Below are 11,285 nucleotides of genomic sequence, written 5' to 3' on the forward strand. Positions count from 1 at the left end.
TTCAAAAGGCAGGTTTCACCACACTCAAATCACTGAACAAAATCTCTTTCCCGGCTTATAAAAAAAGAGATTTTTATCCCCCTCCCACGAGACATCTTCAAATACAAAACTGACTTCCCTGAAGCTTTGGGTCTACTTTTCCTTTTTTCTTTTTGGCCTTGTGAATGCATTGGCTGAGCAATGTGGAAGGAAAAAGAGGGTGCCCACCTGATTCTAAAACAAACGATTCAACCTGCCACTTGTCCCAAATGTCAGGACCAACAGCCTCAACTGCCACCACCTTCAAAGGGCCGAGCAGATACCTCTTAACAAAAACACTTTACGTTGCTACTCTAAGGTAGTAAATGTATGATTTAAGTGCTTGTAGCTAAAATAGCTCTCCAATTATCAAGGGCCTCTTAGGATGAGCAAGAATGCATTATGTGCTAATGACCACAACCAGGGGTCCCTTCTCCACTCCTTTGTCAGAACCCAAGCAGATACTCCCCTGCAGCTTCACCATTAACATGTCTGTTTCCTGTCAGCCCACTCAGAGATAATGTCATTTATCTCAGGAAGGCACAAGCCCAGTCATTAGCTTCAATAAAAGACCTCAAACAAAGGCCGGATAATGTTTTACCCAGGGTTCCCACTAAATCCAAGAATACCCATCTCTCCGAGCCAAATACTCAAAAGTTATCCTTAAGGAAGTGCGCTGTTGTTTATCCAGGATTCTAGAAGGTGGCTCTGAGAGTATAGTCTGTGTATAGTAAACACTAGTTCCTAGCACTATCACGCAAAATTAGTTTAATGAAGAGTGATGACCGGGTTAGCCCTGGGGAGCCTTTCCCCTGTAGCCTCCAGGAAGAAAATTGACAGGATCATTTAGATCTTTGAAGAACTGACCCCCTCATTGTGAAGGCCTGTAGAAACAAAATAACCCAGAGGAAAGTGGCCAATGGCTGAGCTTCTGGAAAGCCTCCAAAGAAAGAAAAAAGTGGAACTGGTTAAAAGAAATGTGGGAACACGTGTTTTCACAGTGGTGTGGGGATTACTGTAATTTCAACTTTCTATGAAGTACCAGGTGAACTTTTTCTTTTAAATTAAAAAAAGCACAGACATCGTCAAAATTGGGGCAGATCTCAGCCATTCATTCAATCCCCATGTTCCATGCTGGAAACCAAGAACAGATGGTACTTTCCGTCTTGTTTGAATCTGGTTATTGAACACCTCCGTGGCTTGGGAGATTTCTGCTTAGCACTTTCAGCATTCACTCAGTTTACTAACTCTAAAAGTGATGCTTAGGAAAAAATAAGTCTTTATAACGCTCTAATTAAAACCATCTTGCACCCAAACAATTTTACTTGAAGAGCATATTCTTAACCCTTAGACACTTGGACACCCACTCCCTCCCCCTGTCTTCTCCCCCTAGTATTATGGACTATTTGCCAAGTTATTAAAGTGGCTGAACATTATCTTTTTTTTATTTAGCTCAATCTTTCATTTTTTTTAACAGATTTTAAATGTACATAGATTCATGTGTTCTCACAAACACCTCTGGACAGCCCCTCTGCTGCCCTCCCAGGATATCTATCTATTGGACCAGACTAGAAGGAGGATCGGTGCTGGATCGGTGCTGACAGGAAGCCACCTCTAAAATCCATATGTAACTTTCAAAACAGCACACTGTCTAACTACAGTGGTCTCAGTTGTTTCATTAAAGCAAGTGACCTTCCTGCCCTTTCATCCCACCATAGATCAAATGGACTCCCTAATTCACAGGACACACTACATTATGGGAGTGGGGGGACATAGCCACAAAAGTCATTAATCAAAATATGTTCTTAAACTGCTCACACACACTTAGAGAATGTGTCAGGATTCCCTAGTGACGTGTAAAAAGGCTTCTACCAGAGAATAAAACAAAGTGAACAATATCTTATTATAGACAGGTCCGTTGATAGAGACCATCTTTCGGGGAACAAGGCCCATGGAAATGTATATGATGTTACAGAAATAACCCTTCTTGGAAAAGACACAACTATCTAACTTTTATTTGTTTCTGTTTAAGTGTTATCTGGTTTTAGGACTCTGTTTTGTTTTGTTTTGTTTTTCTTGTGTGTTTCCCAGTATTCTAGTGATTGAATAATCCCACTGACTGTAACAATGCTCAATATAACTATTTAGATCAGCCCAATGGTTTCTTCTCTGATAAATCTAAACTGTCAGAAAATGAAGAGAGATATGCAAACAGCTTCAATGCAGGACCATTCTGCTTCGAGAGGCAGGAGGAAGGCGGAGAGGCAGGTTCCAACAACCAAAAGCCAAGTCATCAAACCTACTTAGGCAGACACGTCACTGGTGGCTTAACCACAAAACGGGCTATAGAAATACAGCTCAAGGATCTTGGAATTATGGTGTGTTTTGATTTTTTTTTTCACGTATTAAGGGAGTGGCGAATTTTACAACATACTTGTGGTTTCCACAGAAAGGAGCCAGACACTCACTGATTTAATTAGGTTTCATAAGGTCCAATTTATCATGCTTTACATGATTCTGCGTAGTGAAGAAACAGAATAAACAGACCAAATATAGACGTTTAAGCATGCTGTGAAAATTAACCAGTGACAGCACGTCTTATGAATCTCCTTTCACCTTCCAACCAGAAAAAAAAAAAGTGTTCTCCCCTCACACGTGATTGCTGCCTTCTTCACTCTGAAGGTACTTACCCTTCAGTAGCCTGGTTCTTCAACTATGTTGAACGTAAAACATATAGAATGTTTTCTTAAAAAACTTCTTTAAAGATGCCTCAGACGTGAAGCATGTTTTCAAGGGAAGTGTGCCCTACTAAGTTCTTGCTTCCTAAACAGGCATTCTTCTGCCATTGAGAAGCATTGCCTAAAAAGCCTAATTTGATATAACCATTAGTTAGTGGAATTAGGCTTCCTTCCCTGGGTGGTATTCATGCCAGGGAGTTGCCATCTCTGAGAGGCAAGGATGGTATTATGAAGTCTTCTGGGGGATGGGGAGGACAGCGCTTAAGAAACAATGTTTAAGATCCCAAGCCAACATCTCAGCCTGACAAGAGTGGCTAACAGTGTAGGCTCCAGGGCCATGAAACCATCCTAAAATGATTTCTGGGCCAGCTCTGGTGGCTGAGGTTGGTGTCTAGCTTCCACACTGCAGGGCAAGGTTCTCTCTGTTCCCTCCCCACCTCCACCCACCCCCGCCCCCCAGCATGACTTGTTTGCTCTTCATTTGTGGAATTCCTACGATGCCATTTATTACTGCTCTGCCCGAAGACGCATTGCATGCGTGTGAATAATTCAGCGCCTTCATTCTTCAGCCACTTCCCTCTGTGACTGGGAAGTAAAAGGAACACAAACTGGAGAACCGACACCAGGCACTAATCTCAGTTGCCATGACAGCAGCCTTTGAGATCCTGAAATGTTCCGATCGCCAGCTAAACAAAATTGTTGAATGTGAACATTTGGCTGGAAGATTAAAAGGCTAAGAGGAATGCAAAAGGCCAGAACCTCCCACATTCCCAGCAGCCAGTGGATCCAATCAAATAGCTCTGACTCCTTAACCACAGCATTGTGAGCAGTGGATTAGGGCAATTCATCCAGATAGTTAAAGCAGATTAGAGCTGCAATTTGAAGACGATTGGCAACAAAAGTAAATGCCCCACTGTACTAAGTAATAAGAAGATTTCAAAATGTCTTTTAGTAGAAATTATGTGAAACCACACATTTAAAGTCAGAAGCAAACCCTGAGATGTTTTTTAAGTTAATTTAAATTCATCAATGTAAAAGGCTAAGAGGATTTGGATTCAAAAAGTAATCAGTAGCCTTTTGCAAGTTTGACAGTGTACCTACACCTTTCTCTGTCTCCATCAATGCTTACAAATCAGAACTTTACTCCTATGTTCGTTCCAACTTTAATTCTGAGCACCCGAAGTTGGAAATAAAAAGAGTCAGAGAACTGGGAATTATTTCATGCAGAAGTAATTCCCAGGAGACTTCTTAGCATCATTCCAGCCAGAAAGGGGGGGAAAAAAAGAAAGAAAAGAAAATCACATAAGAAGCATAGTTAGAAGAAATCACATCACCACAACCGCTTAATAGAAACACTACATCTGCATGCTACATCTGCATGCTACAACTTAGGGAATAAATCTAAAGATTAATTTCACAGAAACACCACTCTCACCTCCCAACCAATGTGCCTGGTGAACACATACCCATCAGTTCCCAGACGTTACCCCAAAGCAACTGCATCCCAGACAAGCAAAACCCAGGCCTCCATGCCTAAGCGAGATAACACCCGGGCAGGTTTTCCGGGACAGTATCTAACCACAGACTTTAAGAAAATGACCAATAAGAGTGCAGGGGTCCAAATGGCCCAAGTCAAGCATTGTTAAGCCACACTTGGCTTCACGGTTGCCCCGACGGCCCCCTTGGTCGTTTCCTCGCATTTCAGGAACACAAGCCTAATGTGCTTTCCATTTCTTTCTTACTCCTCTTCCAGCTGCCCCGGCAAGCTAAATAGCGAAGTGCTAACATTCTCAGGGCTCTAGCTGCAATAGGTGAGAGAGCAAAGGTAAAGAGTGTGTCCACAGTCACCAAAAACCGCACGGTTTGGCTACATAGTTACAAAGTCAGTGGCCAGTACTCCGAGCCTAGAGTACAGCCTTTGACCGAACTATTTGGGGGAAAGTAACAAAACAATGAGTATAAATAACCCTACACACTCCTTTCCACAGAAGGAACTAGAACCCTGTTCCTAAGGACACACTGTTAACAATAACACAGTCGACAATTCTCTTTAGGGAAGAAACCAGGACGAAACTCGAGGTAGTGCCGCAGCAGGTTTTCTGGTCAAAGCACACACGGACAACTTGCTGACTGCCCAGGAGCTCTTTACAAGGCAAAAAGGCACTTGGGACATCCAGAGCCTCCCCACCCCATGACCTTTCAAACGTTGGCACCACAAACAGCAGAAGCAGCAGCAGCAGAAGCGAGCAAGAGTCAAACACTGCACTCAGGATAGCATCCATAAAGGGTGAACGTCATAGAAATCTCACAGAGAACCCGAAAGCGCTAGGAAGTGTAAGACACCCGGAGGCACATCCCACAACCCCAAGCAAACGCACAGAGTGGGGCACACAAGAAGACGACCGTATCCTACCTTCTCGGTTTTCAGTTTCTTAATTCGTCTGTGGCTCTCCTCCTCCTCCTCTTCCTTCTTGACCAGCATAGAGTTTCCCATGAGCGTTGAATCCGGAGCAGTTTTACTAACTTCCCCTGCAGCCCCGACGCTGCCACTCCCAGAGCCCCCACAGTGAAAGGGGCTCGCGCCACTTCCATTGCTCTTGGCCCCAAAGCCATAGAGGTGACCACCACCGGAGGGGGCCTGGCCTCCTCCGCCATTCTGGTGGCCCTGCAGCACGTCGTGCTTGTCTTTCCGGGATCTCGCAGCATCCTTATCCCGCTTGGCGCCTCGGCTACTGTGGCTTTTCCCTGGCTTCTCTTCCTTGCTTTTCCCACAGGAGCCTGCCCCCGCGGTGGCAGCCGAGGTCCCGGTGCTGGTACCGTTGCTGTTTGGGTTGCCGCCGCCGCCGCCGCTCACACTTTGACCCAGCGCTGAATTCATGCCAGTAGCCTCTCCAGGGCGCCCTTGGACTTCCTGCCTCTTGCCAGTGCTGATCTCGGGAATTCCATACAAGGCAGCAGAAGGCAGAGATTTATTAGCATCCTTAGAAGTTTTAGCCCTTTTCACTTTTGATTTGCTGGTCTCTTTGTGTGAATTCCCCTGGGGAGCGGAGGGCTGAACAGAAGCAAATTTTAGGCCATCAGCTAAGGCTGAGGTAGCACAGGTCCCATTGGAGGCCGGACCTCCACAATCCTTAGTGTTGTTGGTAGTGGTGTTGGTGGAATTATTCATCTCAAATTTCTGTCTGTCCTTTTCCAAATCGGCGTCCAAATCAATGATTAAATTTCCAACCCCGATTTCCCAATCATCGCCACTGTCATAAGTATCAACTGTATTTGGATCCACACCTTTTCCTGCAGTCGAAACGTTCACGGACATCCTGAAGATGAGCTCTCGAGATTAAAAATCCAATGAACTTTCCTTGAGAGATGAGGGGACATTCGTTTAGCTCCTCTGGGCTTTCTTTTAAAGAAAAAAAAAATTCTTCCAATTTTCCTCTTCTTTTTCCTGCCCCAAAAATGTGTCCGGGATCTCACTCCCTCCACTCTAGGTCCACCTTCTCCTGTAGAGGGGGGAAAAAGTCGAATATTTCTTGTCTGGGTATTACCGGAATAGAAAACCATTAATACTGGGGAGTGAGTAAGGGGCACAGGGAAGGACAGAGAGGAGGGGGCTCATTACCGTCTTCAGAGTCCAATACCAGGTTTAAAGGAAAACAGGCAGAGTTGAAAAGCACCCCCCTGACAATAAACATCTTACAGTAGCTAAAACGAAAATCCCTCTAAACGGCAGGGGGATAGCCAGTTCTTTAAAAGCATTAAAATATCTCCAAGGATCTGATTCAAGCCCAGAAAGGTTTTTGTGGCTTTTTTTTTTTTTTAAGTTGAACATTTTTATTTTTTTGCCCGGCACACGTGCTATTTCAACCCCAGGAAAAGATCCTGGACATTCATACAAGAAAAACACCCTGTTCAATATCCCCTAAACATGTCCTGGGTCTTGCAATGTAAAAACAAAACAAAACATACAAAAAAACAAAAACAAAAACAGGCCCTCAAAGTTCTCTAGGACTAGTATTCAAAATGTCACTAAGTTTTCCTTATTTCTAATTCTAATACTTCTTCTTACAAATTGTCTAGACAACCCAGGTTTTGTTCTCCACAAGAAACAGAAAAACAACAGTAGTTCCCCTCACATACACATACCCACCACCCTCCTTCCCGAACAGCTACACATTCTTCATGAAATATGCACAGACCTCTTTAAGAGTATTTTTCTCAGTAAAAAGACAGTGTGAGAGGAAAGGTTAAATATCTGTCTTGAGGAAAAAAAAAGAAAAATCCATCTAAATAATTTTGCCATACCCCTGGGTCACAGAACTGCTCAGTCAGTTAAATATGGTGCTACTGTCTGTAGGGAAACTGATTAAGACATACACTTTAAGTGATCTGCGCCAAGGTGGCCTCAGTGACCACAAATGAGTGTGTGTTTGACAAAGAGCAGTTAAAACAGTTTTTTAAAGGGATCAGCCCCCTTTTAACAGTTGATTGTCAAGAAAATAAATAAATATACAGAGAAAGACATACAGAGAGAGACACGCAGAGAGAGAGAGAGAGAATGCTTACCTTTAATTCCTTTATCATTTTTTTAATTAGGCCCGCAAATAAAAAAAAAAAAAACATTTCTCAGTCCACTAGGCACACAACCCTGTGCTTCATTTTACTTAAACACCAAATGATCAAAAAGGAAGAAAGCAAGTAACACATCCCAGCCAAAATAATCACTCAGTAACATTATTCCACTTCCCCATCCCCCTTTTGGCAAAAAGCTCTGGAGTCCTTTTCTCCTTAAAAAAAAAAAAAAAAAAATGTGTCACTGTGCAGCTGAGAGATGCTTCACATTCGCAACCCAAGCACCGAAGGGTGTTTTTCCTCTTAACAAGCATTCAGAATAATAGGGTGTTGAGAGAGGGAGGGAGAGGGGAGGGGAGGGGAGGGAAGGGAGAGAGAGAGAGAGAGAGAGAGAGAGAGAGAGAGAGAGAGAGAGAGAGAAGGAGAGAGAGAGAGAGAGAGAGAGAGAGAGAGAGAGAGAGAGAGAGAGAGAGAGAGAGAGAGAGAGAGAGAGAGAGAGAATTAGAGAAAAAACTTTTCCGAACTTCTCATTCCGCTTTCGGTTGCAGACTTCAGAGTCACCGTGATCAGTAAGTAATGATCTCATGTAGCAAACCTACAGGCGTCCTCTAGTAACGAGACAGAATGTGCTAACATCGGGATAAATTAGTGAAAGGGAAGAAAGAATAAGAAGAAAGGACTGAAAATCTGGGCTGGATTCCGCCTGTTAGTCGGGAAGTGGCATTTTTCCGCTCGTCCTGACATTTGATTTCTCCAACTAACTTAAGGAGGGGGTGAAAGGATGGGGAGGAGGAGGAGGAGGAAGAAAGGGTGGGATGAGGCGCTGGGCTGGAGGAGAAAAAGAAAGGTGTGGAGGAGGAGGGAGCAGACGGTGCAGGGAGCTGATAAACCAGTTAGAGCAGCTTTCGCCCGGGGCGGGGGGCGGTGGAGCGGGGAAAATAACGGCGTCTAAAAGGGGCTGCCTTGGAAACCTGAAGGATGTGATGTTTTCCTGTTTTATGTTGTTTTTGAGAAAAAAAGAACCGAGTTCTTAGAATAGTCCCCGAGGAGGGGTTAAAATCCTCCGCCGCGCAAGCCGATCTGTCATGTGGTAATTCGATAATTAGAGTCAAAAAGGTTTTTTTTTTTTTTAAGGCGACCTTTCTCCAGGACAATTTCTCTTTCTCTACACGCAGCAAACAGTGCGTCTCTATTTTTTTTTCCTCCTCTCTCCACCTCTCGCCCACCCCCTCCTGTGTTTAGTCAGATGGCCTCGGAGCTTGGCTTAGTATTTTTAATTAGCTGGCGTTTGGAAGCTAAAAGCAGTAATGAATTGTTGATGGATTGGAAGTGGAGAGTCGCTTTGCTGGAAATGTCGGGGCTGGGAGAGGGGGATGGGCGCGTTAGCAACACCAACCATCTAAAAGGAGCGGTTTTGTTACAGTGCAAGCCTTTCACATCACGTGAGGATCAAGGGCTCAATTGGTTGTCGTGAGAACAAAAATGGTGACAAGCGTATCAAGAAAATACTGATCTGGTCTTTAAAAAAAAAAAAAGCTGAAGGTTTCTCCTTCCCCTGCAACCCCCCCTCCCTGCACGCCCTACAGTGGGCGAAGCTACAAGTTATGAATGTGAAACATTTCTCAGCCATCTCGGAAGTTCGGAAGGAGGGAAATGTAATGGCCACAAGAGCAAAGCAGATGTTTTAAAGAAACAGCTTATAAACCTTTCCTCAACTGATCTCCAATTTGTCGGCTTTCCCAAGGGGCCAAGGCGGAGGACGCCTAGGGGGAGGGCAGAGTACCTCGGAGCTGCTGGGATTTTAGGAAACACCCCCCCCCATGTATTAAACAAAGAAAAACATTTTGCTAGCTCCCAAACAGGGACTTGTAATAAACACACCATTGTTACTATTTGTGGGTTTGTTTGGGTTGGGTGGGGCTCCCCCCACACACACACCTTCTCTTAATGTTTTTTTTTTTCTTCTTGCCCTTTTTTTTTAAGAAGGTGGAAAATGGTAGTTACAGTCATTACATGTAATGGATGAATATTCCCTAGTTTACTATTAAATTACTGAGCAGGAGGATGTGACAGGAGAGAAATCGGCTTGTTCTACCCGGGTTCCCATTTGCCTGGCTCGGTCTGGGCGGGGGTCCGCTCAGCTCCGGTAGAAGAGGAAAGGAGGGGGAAGGTACGCAGGAGACCTGACAGGGAGGACCAGGGTGTGTAACTGAATCACTCTTAGTCTCCTTTGGGTTAGAGCCCAAAAGGTAATTTACTCTAAGTTAGCCCAAGTGCCCAGTCAAGCTTAATTTGTCTAAAGAAGTTACAAAGTCACCCTCCACTGAATAAAATTCACCGTTCTTGGGCTGTTCTAAATGCATAGCCAAACCCTGTAACTAGTTCCTCATTTCAATGCATAAAACTCTCACATTCCCCTGCATGAAAACCCCACTAAAGTGCTATATAGCGACACACCACGCAACCGTACTTACGGTCTGTATGGGAGCGAGTTGACCTTTTCCTTCTAACTGCATTGAGTGTGTTTGGTTGCAGCCGCTTTATTTTGGAAATTATAATTTCTTCAATTTTTTTTTATTAAAGATGGACCAGCAAATGTCACAGACCGTCCCGTGTATTTTTTTTTATAAAAATAAAAAAAAAAACAACAAAAATAAAGCAAAAAACCAGAACACAGAAATCCCCCCGGTGCATACACACACACACACCAAGCTTGTTCTGGAACAGTGGAATCAGAACTGAAACACAACACACGCACAGGGGGAGTGGAGCCAAAGGAGCTCTCAGCCTGTATACCTGAAAGGGACTTTTCTTTGTTCCCAATGCCCTTTCGCGCAGGGCCAATCAGAGAGCAGCTTTTATGAAACTGAGCTCTCTCATTGGTTAGCTGCTTTCTCCTGGCTACTGTAGGGGGTTGAGATATACACACGTATAAAACACACACTGAGCGCGGGTGGGGGTGCGGTGGGGGGTGGCGGTGGAGACAAAGCGTTTTATTTTCCAAGCAGATTGGGGTTGCGGAACCTCCCGCAGGACGGAGGGAGGGGGGAGCTGGGGCGCCTGTTTCAATTACTACATCATTCACATAAAACACTTATTTATTAAAACACATCTCAAGCCGGCTGCGAAGAGAGGATATCGGTAAATGCAAGTTTGATTGTGTTATCTTGGGGGAAATAATGTATGTGATCGCTCGGTGGCAGAGGGAAGCCAGCTGAGCCACCCGCACAGAGCGGGGACGCCGCTCGGTGGAAACCCACGCGAGCGGTTTACTGTTGTCCCTTCCATGTCCCTAGGACTCCGCAGCCCAGCTCTGCAGCTTCTGCCTCTCAGCCCTTCCCCACCACCTTGTCCTACTGCAATCCTGCCCCCATCTCTCTCTCTCTCTCTCTCTCTCTCTCTCTCTCTCTCTCTCTCTCTCTCTCTCTCTCTCTCTCTCATTAAATAAGAAAAATCAGTGGGGAGCGTCCGGTGGTGGGGGAACAAGTAACCCTTTTGTTTCCAGGTTTCTGAGCTGCAATTCCTGAACTGTGGACCCAGACAACCATTGAGCAAACGTACTGAATGGCTCTCTTCAAATTACCAACAAAATTCCTGCAACTGATCTTCTGCGACCGACCGAAGAACAGACAGACAGACAGAAAGACAGACAGGTAGATGATAGACAGATAACAAGGCCGCGGCAAACCACATTAAGACCTCAAATGAGCCTTATTAAAAAAATAAATCGATTTGTGGAAGATAAAAATATTCTAGGCATATTAACCCCTTAAATGGCCTCAGTCCCCAATTTTTAATTATCTGGATTATCTGCCAAAGTTCTTTCCTCAAATCTTTAACTCTTGTTAGGGTCAGAGATTATAAATTCTCTTAATGCTGTGTCTACAACCCACAAACACACAAAATGTTCTCACTTTTATGGTAAGACAAACGCAGCCAAGCTAATGGGGCTCAATTTCC

General features: G+C 44.5%; 1 protein-coding gene and 1 long non-coding RNA gene across 3 annotated transcripts in view; one reads left to right on the plus strand and one right to left on the minus strand.

The window, feature by feature from the left end:
• Nucleotides 1-9,956, minus strand: part of Znf608 (zinc finger protein 608) — a 107,097-nt gene extending 97,141 nt beyond the window's left edge. For both annotated transcript variants that reach the window (XM_032886203.1, XM_032886204.1), the window contains exons 1-2: nt 9,800-9,956; nt 5,170-6,256 (exon numbers count right to left, since the gene is read on the minus strand). In XM_032886203.1, coding sequence (XP_032742094.1) covers nt 5,170-6,072 — 903 coding nt within the window. In that variant the 5' untranslated portion in view covers nt 6,073-6,256; nt 9,800-9,956. The remainder of the gene's footprint in view (nt 1-5,169; nt 6,257-9,799) is intronic.
• On the plus strand, nt 7,768-9,931 carry LOC116884985. The gene is made up of 2 exons (XR_004385911.1): nt 7,768-7,894; nt 8,749-9,931. It is a non-coding gene; the product is annotated as an uncharacterized LOC116884985 (long non-coding RNA).
• Nucleotides 9,957-11,285: the final 1,329 nt, after the last annotated feature.

This window comes from Rattus rattus, chromosome 15, assembly GCF_011064425.1.
Source record: "Rattus rattus isolate New Zealand chromosome 15, Rrattus_CSIRO_v1, whole genome shotgun sequence".
Lineage (NCBI taxonomy): Eukaryota > Metazoa > Chordata > Mammalia > Rodentia > Muridae > Rattus > Rattus rattus.